Raw genomic sequence first — 18,237 nt, 5'->3', positions numbered from 1 at the left:
GCATCCATCAAACTGAAACTTTTTAAATGTTTTAAAATTTTAATTTCATATTGGTCACCAACAAAACTTAAATATTGTTATTATATTTAAGTTGATTAATTTTGGCATGTAAATTCTACACATTTTTCCACTTCACTTCATTTTTCTGTTGTTTGACAGGAATCTTTGCCCATTCATTCATATTTACTTTTCCTCTTATCATGGAGAATTAGACTTTGGTAGGTTCTTCTGATTTTGCTTTTAGTCTCTTGCAACCTGTGAATCAGACTATTTGAATACCATGGTTGGAACAGATCAATATATTGTCTATTTAAAACCAACTCATTTCTAAAAGGTAGAGAATTAGGGAGAAAAAGGATTGTATCCATTTGTCACTTTAATATGTGTACGTTAGTTATTGAAAGAAGAAAGTGGGGTGATTGTGTGAGAAATATGAAAAACAATAAGCAGTTCAACAAGAAAAATAGCTTCTCAGATACAAATGCTTGGGGAGAAATACAGACTTTTAATTATCTTAGGAAAAACAAGCCCTTTAAAGGCATAGCAATGACTAAAGGAGAATGGGTATCATTACAATTCATTTTGTCCATTTATATATTACTTTGTTCAGGATTTTAGGGCAATGTATTGTGAAGCTACAGCAAAGAACTATTTTGGTGCATTATAATAAAATTTGTGTTCTATATGAATTTGGTGTTCCTTAAACTAAATTTCAAATTGTTCACTACTCATAAAGAGTTCTTATTTCATGCATCAGAAGCCAGAGAAAGAGATCGGACTGAAGAAGAGATATGAAAAATGAAAATATACAATAGCCATTTGCATATAAAGGCTCCTGACTAAAACAGAAGTAGAACTGAGACTTTTTACTTCATAGCAGGGTGAAGAACATAGAAAAATTAGGAGCCACTGCTTCGGATTAAATCAGGTAAGAAAACTGACAGAAGACATATTAGCTTCTGTAGTTGTAGCTAGCTACTTAATTGCAAGAGAGCTCTAAACTTCTGCCAGCTGATTGGAGAAAGCAGAATCAACATGTTAAAAACTGGCCGTGTTCATATGGATTGCCATCTACAAGGTTAATATCAATTTTAGAGTTCTGAAAGCTGATTAGAGAACATTTTTTGCAATTTTCTGTTTTAAGAGCTACTTTTCACTAAAATAGCTTAATATAGTGACTTATCACTCTCCATTCTCACCTGCAATGATCAGCAAAGTATTTTGAGCAGACCTGGAAAACTATAGACTCCAAGCTTAGGATAAGTGTTTCTGTGAAAGTATGTAATACTACACTTTACCAAAATAATTTAATATTGCTTCTGTAGACGATGGATAGCAGAAAATGGTAATGACCAGCAGGAGAGTATATGACCCAGAAGAAAGGTGATTATGCCTCTTAGGAAACACATAGTGCAAAAAAAAGGGGACCTCAAGGTCTATAATTCATAGTCATTATTTGCTCCTAGGCACTTGTTTTTTCCTACTCATGTTCTTTATTGCTATGTTTCCATAAGTTTATGTCCACTCTTCGTGCCTTCCTGCATTACTCCTATGGTTACTGTGTACACTACTGAGAGTTTTCCAGGATTTGGGGTCAATTAATATGTTATGATTATTCATAGTTTTAATATTTATTGGATAAATATATTTTCATTAACCTTGCTTTTTCTTTTTTATTTAATAAACAGATCATGCTTGAGATTCAAAGGTATAACTAAATTATTTTATCCCTATCTATATTTGAGTGTGTGAAGCATATTAGTGGGGGGCTCAAGAACTATAGTATCAAGTGGTACAAATATGTTCCCAGTTCTTATTAATTAGGGTTTAATTATAGCCTGGATAAATTTATTTCTCAAACTATTCTCACATCCCTAAGACTTGCATACCAGAACTTTTCAGAATACTGTCATTACTAAGATAGTTTAAGTCAAACACAGAATAGATGAAAATTATATAAATATTAATTATGATTTTTCTCACTGAAACTGTAACTCTTTCTTCCTGAATAGTAAAAAAAAAAGTAAAAATTCTGAAAAGTAAAAAAAAATGATTTCTCAATCTACTTTCAACAAGTTATTTATTTTGAATGTTTTTAGACACAATCTCAAAGGGGACACTTGAGAACAAGTTATGAATGACCTCAATTCATATAATCATATTTATACTGATAAAGTAAATTGCATAAAATGGGTTGGAATATAGATAAAGTCAACTAACTATCCATTCTCCAGTTGTATAGAACCTGCTTTTCTGTTTTTGACCAGATAATTTTTTTTTTTTGTGAAACTATACTTACTGAGCCTTTTTTGACTTTATAAACTAGGTGATCTGCAAAAAAGTTGAGTAGGGAAAAATAGGTTAAAGTGCAAGTAACCAATCTCTAGAGAAATAGTAAAATAATAACTACTACTACTAATGTTTAAATTCAATATGCTTTAAAGTCCTTAGATAATAACTCACTATGTTAAAAAAAAAAAAAAAAGGGAGGGGTGACTGGCTATTGTAGTGCTATTCATAAAGACAAAAAGACATCAAATTCAACCATTGCATTTACAGTAAATTGTTTAACTTGTAAAGACTATAATCCTAGATTAAAGTGGAAGGAGAGCTGGTACTTAACTTTTTTGTTCACAGATGATTGCATACTCTATGTAGCTTCTGAGAATGAAATGTAACAGAGTATGGATCGATTTTCAGCACTTTTACTAATTCTGATCTAACAATTAACAACAAGCAAGCAGAGGCACTCCAGTTAGCACTATATCATCCACATGTGAAATAATTAGTTATAGCAAATTTAGATATTTTGAATGCTGTGAATAATTTAATTTACTTTGGCAATATAATTTCCAGGTAAAATTAATGTACACTTTGCCAAAGCTATCTTGGTATTTGGGAAGCTCTGAAGAAAAATGTAGGAGTGAAGAGGTTTTATACAATCTACCAAACTGGAGGCCTACAGAACCATTTTTTATCCTGAAACAAGGATTCTTACAAGGTGCTACTTCAGTGGAATTGATGAGACAATAGTTACCTAGTTTAGCATCATGCTTAATAGTTCTCTAAGTTCAGTATGATTGATTTAATCTTACAACAAACAATGGTTTCCTAGTGATTTAATGATTGGTTTATACACAGTGTGGAGCATATAAGCCAGGAGGGACACAGAAAGAGATTCAATTCCATCTTCGGTCAGGCTCCTGGTGGCTGGCCTGCTCTCCTGTACTTCCCTCACTAAGACCAAGGCCAGACTGAAAAAGGTACCCAGTATCAGGCAAGGAGATAATAAAGGATTTGGACTTTAACACTTGTCTACTCTTGTGGTGATTACTGAACTGAAACAAAGGGTGCTTCCAAAGATCCCAAAGACCTCCAGGAAAACCAAACTAAAAACACTACAGCATTATGCTGATTTCATTGTCATATGTCTGTAAAACCTGGACAATATACCAGTGCAATACTAGGAAATATAATTGATTCCTTTTGAATTACCTTAGAAAGATTCTAAAGATTACATGGAAAGACAAGGTACTGGGCATTGAATTCCTTTATCAGGTTTAACTACCTCCAAGTATTCAAATACTATTGAAGAAAGCACAACTCAGATGGACTGGCCATGTTGTTTGAATATTAAATGTATATTTGTCTAAGACTAACTTACCGAGAACTCACACAAAGCAAATACATACACAGAGGTCAGAAGAAGCGATTCAAGGACACTTTCAAGGTCTCTCTGGAGAATTCTGGAATGAATTATGAGATGTGGAAGACACTGGCAAAGAGTCACTTGGCATGGCATATAAACATCAAAATTGTGCTCCATAAGAAATTCAGTAGTTCCAAAGAAAAATGAAGTGGGTAAATTTAGAGACATCTCCATTCCAAATGTTTACTTGGACTATTTATGTCCAAATTATGATAAAGTTTTCCAAATTCGTCTTCGTCTACAGTGAGACACACTGTACATTGACTTCAACATAGTGATGTCAGTTTTGGTCCTCTTTTGATAGCAAGGGTAGTAACTAATTACCAGTAGTCTCCCTTTATATAATATAAACTCTTTGATAGGAGACAACTTTATTTTGCTTATTTCTTTTCCTAACAACCATGTATAGCATAGAGTTTAGTGATTTACCAAACAAGGAAAAAGAGTGAAAACTATTACCAATGATTTTGAGATTAGTTTCAATATTTTTGCCTTTGGCCAGATATGGATTCACAGTGAATAAAGAATATATTGAAGGAAATTATGAGTTTGGAGATGAGCACAGTAGTGTTATATGAATTACCTGGTATTTTCCAACTTTACTTAGTAATGTTTGCTCCATTAATATAATGGCCATTTATAAGGGATTTTTTAATTAAAGGTTTTTATTTTCAAAACCTATGCATAGATAATTGTCAACATTCACTCCTACAAACTTTGTGTTCTAAATTTCCCCTCTTCTACCACCCTTTCACCTAGATGGCAAGTAATCCAGTACATGTTAAATGTAAAATTCTTTGAAACAACATTTCTACTTTTATCATGCTGAACAAGAAAAATAAGAACAAAAAAGAGAAAAAAAATAAGCAAGCAAACAACAGCAACAAAAAGGTGAAAAAACTATATTGTGATTCACATTCAGTCCCAACAATCCTTTTTCCCAATGTAGATGGTTCTATCCATTTCAAGTTTATAAGAATTAGCCTGAATCATCTCATTATTGAAAAGAGCCAAGTCCATCAGAGTTGCCCATAGCATAATCTTCTTGTTGATGTGTACAATGTTCTCCTGGTTCTACTCACTTAGCATCAGTTAATGTATGTCTCTCCAGGTCTCTCTGAAATCATCCTGCTGATCATTTCTTACAAAACAATAATATTCCATAACATTTATATACCATAACTTATTCAGCCATTATCCAACTAATGAGCATGCACTAAGTTTCCAGTTTTTTGCCACTACAATAAGGACTATTACAAACATTTTTGCAATGTGGGTCCTTTCCTCTTTTCTATGATTACTTTGGGATACAGGCTCAGTAGAGACACTACTGGATCATAGCGTATGCACAGTTTCATAGCTCTTTGGGCATAGTAGAAAGGGATTAGAATTAATTTTCATGGGTCTGTGTCTCTCTTCTTTATTTCTTCCTTTTGTAATAGTTTTTTTTTTTCCCCTTGAAAGGAGGGCTTACCCTCCGAGACTTTATACCTTCAAGAACATATTTTAAAAAACCATAGTTATCATATTCAACATGTCACATGAAAATGAAAAATATTAAAAATTTGATCTCAGGAAAGGGGATAGAACAGGGATTGATTTAATGTGCTATTGGGAAAAATAAAATGTATGTTAAAAATTTTTGAAGAGAGAAGTTTTGCTGGGATGAAGCCATATTATAAGGGGTTAAGAAAAGAGTGAGGTGAAAGAAAGTTGTGGAATTTATTGTAGACTGCAAGAATTGCAAGGATTTTTCTACAAATAGCAGAAGAAAAAAATAGGAAAATAGCAGGAATATAAGGACCTAGTGAGAATTTTAGTTTTCTTCAGGAAAGATTGACATGGGCATGCTTCTAAGGAGCAGAAAATAAGCCAGTAGAAAGTGAGGTTGAAAATAACTGGAAGTGAGAATGAATAAGAGGCAATATGTCTGGAAGATGTGGAATGGAATAGGATTACATGAACAAGTAGATGGGTTAGACTTGTTAAGGAGTAAGTTCACTCCATCATGGGAGGTGAGCTAAAGAATGAAAAATTGGCAGAAGCTACATGAGTGATAGATTAGGAAGGATGAAAAAGAGAATTTATGGAGTTTTATCTCATTTTTTCCTATAAAATATGAAGCAAAAGTCTTTTATGAGAAAGTGAGGGGCAGGGGAACCACAAGAGTTTTTTTTTTTTTTAATTATAGCTTTTTTTCAAAACATATGCAAAACCTTGTGTTCCAATTTCTTCTCCTTCCCCCATACCCTCCCCTAGAGGGCAAGTAGTCAAATATATGTTAAATGGGATAGAAATATAGGTTGAATACAATACATGCATACATATTTATACAATTATCATGTTGCACAAAAATCAAATTAAACCAGTAAAAAAAGAGAAGCAAAATAAAATGCAAGGAAACAACAACAAAAAGAGTGAAAATGCTATGTTGTGAATTACACTCAGTTCTCACACTCCTCTCTCTAGGTTTAGATAGCTGTCTTCATTACTGAACATTTGGAACTGATTTGTATGATCTCATTGTTGAAGAGAGCTATGTCCATCAGAATTGAAGCACCATAGGAGTTGAGAAAGCATGACAATTTTTTGGAAGAATTAATATAGAGATTGGGAAAGTAAATTGATAAAGAAGAAAATGTGCGATTATCTGGCAGCGATGAGGAACCAGTTGTGGTTATATATTAAATTATAATGCACCTAATCAGAAGAATAATCAAAAAATTGTTTAAAATTTTCAACCTTCACTGTCTAGCATATGTATGGAGGTAAGAACATGACAAAGGGAGGGGGAGATCCGGGATTGTGGCTTGGCAAGGGACAATCAGTGATATGATAAAAAGCTAGGGATTTATGAGAAGAGAGGAGAAGACTATAAAGGTGAATTGCTTCACCAAGGAATTAAGATGGGGAGAAAAGAAGAATGTGGTTAGTGCAGAGAAAATGATCTGGGAGAGAATTGAAGGGTCAAAGATTGAAGGACACAAAGAAAAGAGTTGTTTTTTGTTTAATAAGGGAAGGTAGCAAGAGAGATGAAAATCCAATAGATTATGAGGGATTTAATATTTCTTGAACATGAAGGTGGTATATTATTAAGATTGAGAGTTTAACTGTCCATGTGTATCTGGTTGAAGTGAGGTGGAGGAGTAGATTATGTGACTTGAATAGGTTGAGAAATTGATGGTTAGGATATTTGAAAGTGAATCAATATGTATTAAAAATTCTTATAAATTGAGGGCAAATTTGAGGAGGAGGGAAAAATTATAAATCAGGTATTAAACTTGTTGAGGAAAGAAGAGAATGACCTAGAAATCTACTGTAGACAATAGCATGATTTTGGTTGGATAACAGATAGGTATAGCATGAACCTCAATAAAGAAAGGCTGAGTGAAGGAAGAAGAACTTGGGATTGGTAATGTATAGTATTTTACCTCCTTTGAATTGACTAGGCAAAATGATTGAAGGTGCAGTCAGGATTGAAAAAGGTGGCCAGGGAGGATCCATAGTTGAGGAAAGCAAGGTTTAAGAGAGAATTTGTAGATAAAAGGAATTAGAATGGACTAGAATATATAAGCTCCTTAAAAGTGGGATATTTTCTTTCATTTTTGTTTATGTGCAGTTCCTAGCACAGTGTCTTGACCATACTAAAATGGGTAATTCAACATTAATTAACAAAGCAAGTTGAGAAGAAAAGTATTTCTATGGATATGACATATTGTTTAATTGTTGTTGGAAATTATGATTTAATTATAGGAATAGTTACACTTTTTGATTTGTAAATATTTTCTTCCATGACATTTTTAATATGTTTCAATCTGACTCTGTCTCTCTGTCTCTCTGTCTCTCTTTCACACACACACACACACACACACACACACACACACACACACACTCATATATATATATACATATATATATATTTGAAGTTATTTAGGACATATTTTTAATTTTCCAAGATGTTGAGTTTTCTGTTTACAGCATAAATTACTTATTATAATTGAAGAGTTAAAAGAAACTTTAAAGATCAACATCTAGCTCTACGCCTTTGTTTTATAGACAAAGAAACAGAAATCTAAGCAGAGAACTGACTTACAAACTAGCATAGCTGATTATCAATAAATTTTCAGACTAGAACTCAGTTCTTCTAAAATCATGGCTCTTTCCTAAAATCATGGTTCATTCTTCTATAGTGTAGTGCCTTCCAAGATTTCTAGAGAGATTATGCCTGAATTTACTTGAATGAATAGTTATATAAAATGCCAACTAACAAAAGAAGAATTAATTATTCTGGTCTATTTTTCAATATTCTCATTATAATTCCTATTTTACAACTCATTTTAATGTCAATACCCTATGCTGTTGTTTTAATATATTTTATTTAAAATCTGTACCTATCAAAGAGACCTTAAGAATGTTTATTCTAAGCTCAAAAATGGAATAGAGTCCAAAGTTGATCAAATTTTCTTATCCTTCTACTTTCATATTCAGTCTTTCCATTCTCCTTAACAAATTAATAATGTCATTTCTATCTAGTTTCCAACTGAAATCCCAAAGAATTATTCCAGTCATGAATATATGCTTGAAATTTTCTGCACACTCACCTAAACAATTTTAAATATTCTCCCTTTAATTGTGACATATATAAAAACTACATCTTAATGAAAAAAATTCCTTACAATTAGCAAAAAAAATCAGTAATATATTTCTTAGACAAAATCCATATTTCATAATATGTCATACAGAGATTTGAAACATTAAACTATATTTATGATTGTTGATAAAAACAAATGTCTAAAGATCCAATAGTCCTAAATTAATATGTTGAAAATGACTACCCACATTACATCACACCATGAAGATCACTTTGCACACCTATCTCCAAAGCACATGGGTGTCTCCATAATCATCCATGATATTCACATTCAAACAATTAGGATAAGCAGTAAATATCCTGAATAACTGATATATCCCTCTTACTATTATTGATAAAATGAAAATAAGTCCTGTTCTTAGTTGTTAACAATTTAATCTCAAATACTTGATCATAAATTAGATACTCTTGAAAAGACATACCTAACTCATACCAAAAAGGGAAATTTCATTTAAGAAAAAAAAATTGAATGATAAAATTCTGTGAGTGCCAATATCTTATTTTTCATATTGTATTTCAAAAATGAAATAAGGAAATATGGAAATATAGAAATAGAAGTTTCAGATCATTAAATCATATAATATTTTACTTCATATTAAGCAAGTTCAATTAAATAAATCTCAACACAAGATTTATATTTATCTTAGTAGACTTGCTCTGACACTAACTTTATAAAAGATATTGTTTAGCTTATATGCCTCATTAATTATAAAGAATTTCTCCTTATTCCATTCCCTGTTAAACTTGACTATGCTATTTGCAAATCATATGGTTCTTTAAAAATAAGTGGAAAATGCTATGTCAGAAGTGACTATTTGACATTTAGAGAGTGTCTTATTCACACATAGTTATACAATTCTGTTTATAATAATATATACCTATAATTATATTATGTACTCTTTTATTATAAAAGCAAAATAATTTATATAATTCTATTATTTCATTTCTTCCACAATTGACTAATTTCATTCTTTTTTTTTAAAGGATGTTAATTCTCAACATTGTTTAGTGAAATGTGAATATCATTGTTTTAAAGAAATGGGGAAATGTAAGCTTTTTGTATTCAAAATTAAATGGATGAAGCTACTTTTAATTCTTTTAAATATTATAAGAATTAAAGGGAAAACCACTTAAAAACTGTATCATAGCAAGTGAAATGAAATAACATTGTGATAGGAAAAAAATACCATGCTGTGTCTATATGTATATAAAATATTATATGGGTTCTGTGCTGGTTTCACTATTCACTAGACTTTTAACAATAAGAAAAGTGATTCAATTTTTGAGGATGAGTTTTTGTACCTGTCAAATAGAAATACAATCTGTAAACATCTACTTCATCATAGCATTTTGGTACTCAAAATAACTGAATTGATACAGTAAGGCTTTGAAAAGCAAATCATCATGTAAACTATAGGTATTATATTGCAACATAAAAGAATTTAGAATAATTTAACATGTAAATGGGAGTTTTAAATTTCAATTTATTGAATATTTTCACTCTACCTAGAGAACTAAAGCAATTGCTTACAAGCAAAAACATTTTTGCTTTAAATACTCAGATTTGTATATCTTCATAATTGCTTCATTATTAAATTTGTTAATAAAATCTTTATTTATATTTCTCCCCCCACAAGATAAATGTTGAATTTGGTGAAAAAGGTGAATTTGGCCCATCTGCATAATTTTCAGGGAAGAGTAAAAACAAATTTGCTTCTTTTATAGATAGCTAATTAAGTGCTAGTTTAACTATCTGAACCATTATTACTTGAACAATTACTTGACTTTGATTATACCCATAGTATAAGGGGGGAAATATATATTCCTAAATGCTTTTATATAAAAAGTCTTTTGTAGTTATCAATAATGAAGAAAAATAGTAACTGGGCCTGTGACTTTTACAAAGAAACACTAAGCACAATTCAGACTTTAACTTTCAAAAAATTCACATAACAGGCACTTATTACATGTTGATGAAACTGAAAGAAAATCTTTTCAACAGTACTATGCTCATAGCACCCAAAGTGATAATTCAACTGGGCAGACAGACTGTTCTGTGAACTGTCTTTATCTAAAGCAACAATGTCTAATGCAGAGTTTTTGAATTCACCCTGGCAGAGTCAGGTTAAAAGATTACTGGGAAATTTTAAATAAAATAAATAAAAAATGTAATACAATATAGATATTATTGATTTGTTGTTTAATATGAATGTAGATATTTAATTTTCTTTTATCTTGACACCACTGCTCTAATCGCCCCAGATTCCACTATTAATTCCCTGAATGAATTTGGGCAAATAACTTTAATACAATCTATGTCTCTTTTTTATCTGTAATGACTATTTCAAAGAATAAAACAAATTCAATGATCATTGATTGTGCACCTACTATGTGCAAGGCACTAAAGTAGATACAGGATATAAAAAGATAAAGTTTATGATTTGTCTGCTCTCAAGATGCTGACAGTCCACTGGGAGATAAACTTTTCTTTAGATTGTGAGGAGCAAATAAGAAAAGAAATGATAAGATGCTGTGAAAATTTAAGAGAAATTTGGAATTTTTATTTTGGATCTATGCTATTGCTAAGCTTAAAATTTTTTGATTTGCTTATTGGTTGATATTAGGTTTTATATCCTTGCCCAGGATGAAAGTGCTTTGGCCACCTATGGGACCATGCTATAGATCAGCATAGAAGCTGTACTGGAAACATTTTACCTCTCCTTAGGCATTTCATTCTCCACCACTATCATCACCACTATTAAAACTCACCACATTGGTGCCAGACTTGCTTTGTGTGTCTGACTAATGTTAGTCTTCCTATACCTCAGAATTTTTTATCTCAAACTATCCATCAACTTATTCTTCCTTAAGTAGCAGGGATATAAGAATGTGATACCAAGTCCAATAAGGGGAGCTTTCTAGAGGTCTCTACCTATATGTGTTGTGGAGGATTTGTCACTTGAACAAAGGAAAGTTCCAATGGCAATTTGTAATGTATCTAGTATATATAATATTTGGCATATTCTTGCCTTCATTGTTTATGTCTTTTTTCTCATTCCCAAATGTTTAGTACTCTATCTTAAACACAATAAACACTTAACAAATTCTAGTTAACTGACCAACTAACTTTTGTGAAAGTCTTGGATATAGAGCAAATAGATACAACATATGAGACTGCAAATGCATATTTAAAGTAGTACAATTATCCATTAACTTATCTATATCTTCCTTCCCTAAATTAATTTTAAAATAGCACATATCTGTCTGTGACAAATCATTTGAATGAAATATGAAAATTCCAGTAAATAAATGTTGAGTTTTTTAGCCTATGTGATATCAACCATTTTTATATTGGGAAATACTTAGTTGGAAGAGTAAAATTTTCAACTTTTATTTGAATATCTATCATTGGATAGTTAGAAATGTCACAGTTTACATTTGGTTTTCCTTTTTATTTTCCAATATTTGATGATTTAAAATACATACTTTTAATATTATAAATTTCATTTAAAATCAGTTAACTCTGTTTGGACATATATTGTATTTAATTTATACTTTAACATATGTAACATGTATTGGTCAACCTGCCATCTGGGGGAGGAGTATCCATTTACTGATGAGGGTCATATTTTTCTAGTATAATTAGTACTACTGATTTCCAATCATTAAGTTCTGGGTAAAACCAGAGAAAAATAATTAATATAATCTTAACTCTTCTAATCAACTCCGTCCTAGGGTGGGGGGAAGGAGGGGAAAAATTGAACAAAAGGCTTGGCAATTGTCAGTACTGTAAAATTACCCATACATATATCTTGTAAATAAAAAGCTATAATAAAAAATCAGTTAACTAATATGAATTAAGCAGCAACAAAGTTTCATTTGCATATACGCTCATGTTCTTAATAACAAGAGGAAACTTAAAATTCCATGTAAACTATCACTACATGACTATTACATTCATTGAATATCAAAATGTAGATCTTATATGGGATTTCAAAGTGTTTTTAGATTTTTAAAATATTTTTCTAAGAATAAAAATTTTGTTATAATACAAATTAGAAAACATTTTTTTCTCAGTATGTGTGCAGTAGCACTGGCAAATAAGGAGATTATTTAGAACTTTAGTGAAATATAAAATATCTTGTATTCTTACTGAATTTTTAAAATCATCTTTAAAGTTGAACCTTATTCCAATTCATTCTCATAAAGAAATTACTAGAGGGAGCTGGAATCTCATTTTCCTTAAAGCAAGTGCTGGTAGGAGAGGGAGGCTCTGGAAGAGAATGCAATTGTAAATATTGAAGATTATAAAGGTTGGGTTGGAAGCTTCTGTATTTCTTCTCGGTTAAATAAGGAATTTGGACTGATTGATCCCTGAAGTCTCTCTGTCTTTTTTTATTTCTGTCTTTTTGTCTCTATCTCTGCCTCCATCTCCTTCTGTTTTTCTGTCTGTCTGTTTCTCTCTTCTTCTCCTTTCATCCCTCTTTCCTTCCCCTTTTCTCTCCCTCCCTCCTTCTTCTGCTCTAATATTTTATAATTATATAATATGAATGATAACAGATTCAGGTTATTTGAAAGCTCTTAAGTTTTGTCAAATGGCAACATATATAAAGTAGATTAATTTTCTTATATGACAAAATTATTTAAAATTGATCTGTAAATGAAAAGTGAATTTGATACCATATATCCTATTTATAGTGCTTTGTATATGAAGGAGCCATATATGTCTGAATTAAAACATTATGTATAATTATTTAAATGAAATTTCCAATCATATAGCTGTAACAAATATTTAACATGCTCTGAAATGAGTTTCTCAAAGTCAAGAAATTGCAGTTTAAACTACAAATGCAATTCTGGATAATTTTGGAATTTAGTGATTTCTTGTTCAACCTTTCAAGTAAATATTGGGTATTTTTTCAATTAAATTAGATAATTCTCTTAACTTGTGTTTATATAAATACCAAATAATCAATACATGAAATCAGTTTGCAGGGGATTAAGGGAGGAGGAAAAATACTGATAATTTTTATAAAAAAATAACCCATATTAACCCATATTTTTTTCATTGTTTGACATTATATAGCCATAATTGTAATCCCCCACTATACCCTGAATCCTTCTGAAACTCTTTTCAGTTCTGGCTCCAAGATTACCAGATTTATATCCTGAATTCCTTTTTTCTTTAACAAAGTAAGCACTCAAAAAATGGAAAAAAAAATCATTAATTTATATCCCCATAATCAGTCTTAGTAATTGCAAATGGTATTTTATATACACACTAATAACTAAGAATATTCAGCTTTAAAAGGTGAGAACTTCTATACCAATCATTTCTCACATCTTTTTACAGCAATTTCAACATAAACTCAATATAATAATACTATTCTTTAACATTTATGGTTTTGTAATTTTAACAATTTTTAAAAGTTCCTTTTTTCCCTTCTGAAAGTCAAAAAATTCACCAGGTCTTACATTTTATTTGATATTAGAATAGAGGGAAGGGTAAAAAGGAAAATGTGAAGATACTCTAAATTTTACAGACACACACACATACACACACACACATACCATAAGCACAATTACTTTGTGTTCATCGATTGATAATATGGATTAATACCTTCATATAAACACACACATACATAGGGAGACACACACAATGATTAAAATTAGATACTTGGAAATAAAAACTCTAATGCATCTAATTCAAATAGATTTTATTGATTCTACAGGTACCAGAAATGTTAACCTAGAAACCATAACTTGCTTTCTACCAACAAAAGTTCACTTTACAAATGGGCAAAAGTTTTATTGAAGACAAAATAAATCTTATTCTGTCAAAGGAACCACCTACGCTGAGGCTCTTAATGAAAGTACACTTTGTTTCTGTAGTAAAGACAGGGAGATAAAGAGGTACTACTTCTTCCTGGTACTCCTGCTAAATCAGATCCTTGCTTTGCCAGGCTCTCTATCCTTACTACAGTCTGTCACTTTCCATTGTTTTTTTTAAGGGGGCATATAAGGGGTCCAGCAAAGGAGGATGGGTCTTCCTAAAGGAATTAAAGCCATTGTTAATGATCAGCTATTCCACTATTCCTTGCTACTTAATACTCTACAATAGTCTACACTCCCAGGAAAAGTTTGGGCCTGGTCCTGAGACTCTATCTTTTCTAGCCAATTATTTTTAACCCCAAGAGAGATTAGACATTGGCAGTTAAGAGAAGGTGCAATAATGGAAAATGGAAGGCACTTGGCCTAATACCTGAGGCCACTGAAAGAGTGGCTTAGATGCTAATATGTGTGGATCTTAATTATATATAGTAGACTATTTGTTGCTACTGATAATGAAGATAGAAGAGAGGAGAAAATCCTTTCAAAATATTCCATTCCCCTACTCCACACATATTCCAAGAGATCCTATTTTCAATCATTTCAGTGCAGATGAGTAGTAAGAAGTTAAATGCACATTACACCTTTCTTGCTGACCCGGATGCCAAGTTCAGCATGTTTTTCAATACTGCAGCAGAACTCTCTCTTCCCAAGGGATACTTATTACACTGAACCAGTCCGTTCTATTCTTAATCTGTCCGATAGGCATCCGAACAAGAACTGGGATTATAGTTCCAGATAGAATGAGAGGAAACAGTAGTAGAGCTGGGCAACTATTGTCGTCTTCTCTATGTGAGGAGCTACTGCCCCCACCCCATGCTCACGACTATTAGGAGGAAATGTGAAATCCCTGAGCTGGTTCTGGTCCGCAGCGTCGTGCTGCTGTCCTTGGTGCTGAAGGCATTAGCTCACTAAGATATGGTCATAGGGGACAAAAAGGGTTCACATGAGAAGTAGTATGATTTCAATATTTAGAGAGGTTAAGGAAAATATGATGGAAATCATGGCTAGGTTACACTCGCATACCTTTTTTCATGCCTTTACCCCTTGAATGCTGACTTCCTCCATTGCCCCCCACTCAAACCTTACTATAGCTTCAAATTATAGACGTCGGTAAATCTACTTAATTCAAAATACAAAATGATGAGGAAAATAATCTGCAATTCTCTGCATTATCCCCTGCATTATCCTTTTACAGTGGTCGCTTACCGTCCCCTCTCCCATCCCCGATATCTCACGAGAAAAAATGCAGACCACCCTTCCCCCTTTCCCGAATTCACACACACACACACACACACACACACACACACACACACACACACACACACACACCTCTACAATATCCAAACCCTCTATATATTAGGGATAGTTTCCAATACAAACTACATTTCTCTCTCCTTACCCACTCCCACTTTTCTCCCCTGCAATACAAACCCGAAAGAAATGCATCTTACCCGGGGTGGAGGGCGAGTAGGAGCAGAACCCACATCATCATTTTCAGAGAAAATGCAGGAGACGAGAGTACCCGGCTTCCTGTTCTCCTTGCAACTGGAGAACTCATCGTTTGGTATTTTACTCCTCCTTTCCTCTTGTTTGCAGGCGGGTCTCTCCTTTCTTTATTATTATTATTAATATAATTATTTTTATGTAGTGACTCCTCAACAATACCCTCCCCTACCAAATCCCGTCAGTGGGAAAATACATTGCTTCCAGCCACGGGAATTAATATTCAGAGTGAGAAATAAGATCAACAGCATAAACGCTTGCAGATACAATCAAACGCCAGCTCAGGCAGCAGCTCCCCAATTCTTGGAGAATAATATAATAGAGAGTAGAGAAAAGAGAGAGGAATGGGGGTGGGGAAGGCACATAGAGGTAGTTAAGGGAGAGAACAACGCTCATGGACACGTTCACAAATACACTTGCCCCCAACACTCACGCCTCACTTTCCAAATCCATCAGTTTTTTTTTTTTAAAGGAAATTAAAAAAAAAAAATGAATAGAAAATGACTGAAGCTGTTGTCTGAATGCAGATTAACTCCGAGGTCAAAGTGGAAGTGATGCACGCTGCTGCAGCGCAGATTAACACATGCGTGGTGTCGTCCTGGCTGCCTTTTAACGTCTGGTTACACATTCATTGCATGCAAGTCATGGCTTTCCTGGGAAGGGGGTGGTATTCAGACGTCTCTTAGCTAAGGACAGAAACAATGTCGCCAGGGATAGAAGGTCTGCCTTAGTCAGAATTGCGAAGTATATTCATCTTGGGTTTTGTAGCCTCAGGGACTGTGATTTAGGTGAAGGGAACAAGGGTGGTTGTTGCTATGTAACCCATCCAACCCCTCTGGGGGAATAGCATTGGTGGAGTCTTTATGAATGAGGTTATAAAGATTGAGATAGGACTAAAATGAGGTTGTCCAAATCAAATTCTCTCAAGCTCTTCCCCTCACCTATCTCAAAGTGAAGTAAGCACTACAGAGACAGTACAGGAAGCTGCATTTGTGGGGGGGACTATGTCCTCCTCATGATTTAAGTGAAAATAACTGGGAAAGGGAGTACTACTTATCTATTGGCTAAAAGTACCAAGATCAGTTTGGAGGTGATCCACCATGTAAATAATATAGAAAAATGAACCTAAATAAGAAGTAATAAACTTTAAGGAAATGAGATGGTTGCAAAACTGACTTTTTTATTTCCTTTTATTGGACACTACCATAGAGATCAGAAAAGAATTCTCTTTCTTCATCCATTCATTCTATCTCTCTTTTTTTTTCCTGAGTCTGGGGTTAAGTGACTTGCCCAGGGTCACACAGCTAGGAAGTGTTAAGTGTCTGAGACCAGATTTGTACTGGGTCCTCCTGAATTCAAGGCTGGTGCTCTATCCACTGCGCCACCTAGCTGCCCCCTATTCATTCTCAAGAATATATTAGCATGGGTAGTAAATCAGGGATGTATACTAAGGTTTCCATAGAAAACCTCCCATTATTTGAAAATATTTCTAAAACAATATAGAAAGGTCTACTGAATCTCCTTGGTGAAGTTTGGGAAGTCTCATGCTGACTGACCTTCATTTCTCTTTCCCAATAAATAGTAAGGCAAAGGAATCTTTAAAGGAGTTATAATTGAGGATTACAAGCCTAGCTTCAGGAAGTGTTAGATAGACTTCTTCAAAATGAGCAGCCATTCTTCTTTTAATAAGTCCTTGTGGGGCCATGGAGATGTTTGGGAAGTTTACAATTCCTAAGAGCATTGGTGACAGATGAAACAATCAAACTCCTATCCTGCTTGTAACTCAGGTATTTAAACCATTTAAAGAATAAAAATAATTAGTGATTATTTGGATCATAAATTGTTTAAGCCAGTGAAAAAATAAGGAAAAAAAGAACATGAAAAATGGATCCATAAGTATCTCAGAAAAGTGACTGAAACTGTGAAGACAGTCTGAATTCAGGGGTTATAGAAGTCCTTTGTTGATTATTAAGCTAAAAGCAATGAAGAAACTCAATATCCACTTGAAGACTACTTGATTTCTTCTCCTAGCTGTGAAACAACTGAAGCAAAAATAAAACTTAGTCACTACACTCTTTAGCAGTCATAACATTTTATAAAATTATTTTTACTTTCAATTCATTTATAAAATTAAAAAAGAATCTAGCACTTTTTAAAAATATATAGCAATGCAATTTGAATTGCTAAACATGTAGAATATTCCATTTTATAGATTGCCCAAAGAAGCATTGTTTTAAGTCTGAGCAGAAAGAACTTTGAGTTGGATATATAGGTAATGATCTATTAATTTCCCTTGCAGTGAAAATTTACAAACTGCCATCCAAATTAATATCACTCTGTCTAATGATTTTGGAAATGTCATTCTTTGCCATCTTTAGATTAGACTTATGTAAATAATACTTGCTATTTAAATTCTTTTAAACATTCTCCTTTATTTCTCTAAAATTGGTGATATTAAAGAATATATACATATATGAAAAAT

At 32.7% G+C, this 18,237-nt stretch overlaps 1 protein-coding gene across 1 annotated transcript in view; it reads right to left on the bottom strand.

Moving 5' to 3' along the window:
- Nucleotides 1-15,933, bottom strand: part of GABRG2 (gamma-aminobutyric acid type A receptor subunit gamma2) — a 138,395-nt gene extending 122,462 nt beyond the window's left edge. The window contains exon 1 of the mRNA XM_074292001.1: nt 15,704-15,933. Coding sequence (XP_074148102.1) covers nt 15,704-15,810 — 107 coding nt within the window. The 5' untranslated portion in view covers nt 15,811-15,933. The remainder of the gene's footprint in view (nt 1-15,703) is intronic.
- Between the last annotated feature and the right edge of the window lie 2,304 nt (nt 15,934-18,237).

This window comes from Sminthopsis crassicaudata, chromosome 2, assembly GCF_048593235.1.
Source record: "Sminthopsis crassicaudata isolate SCR6 chromosome 2, ASM4859323v1, whole genome shotgun sequence".
NCBI classification, from domain to species: domain Eukaryota; kingdom Metazoa; phylum Chordata; class Mammalia; order Dasyuromorphia; family Dasyuridae; genus Sminthopsis; species Sminthopsis crassicaudata.
The sequence above is the reverse complement of the archived record's forward strand: the minus strand, read 5'-3'. Positions and strand labels throughout refer to the sequence as shown.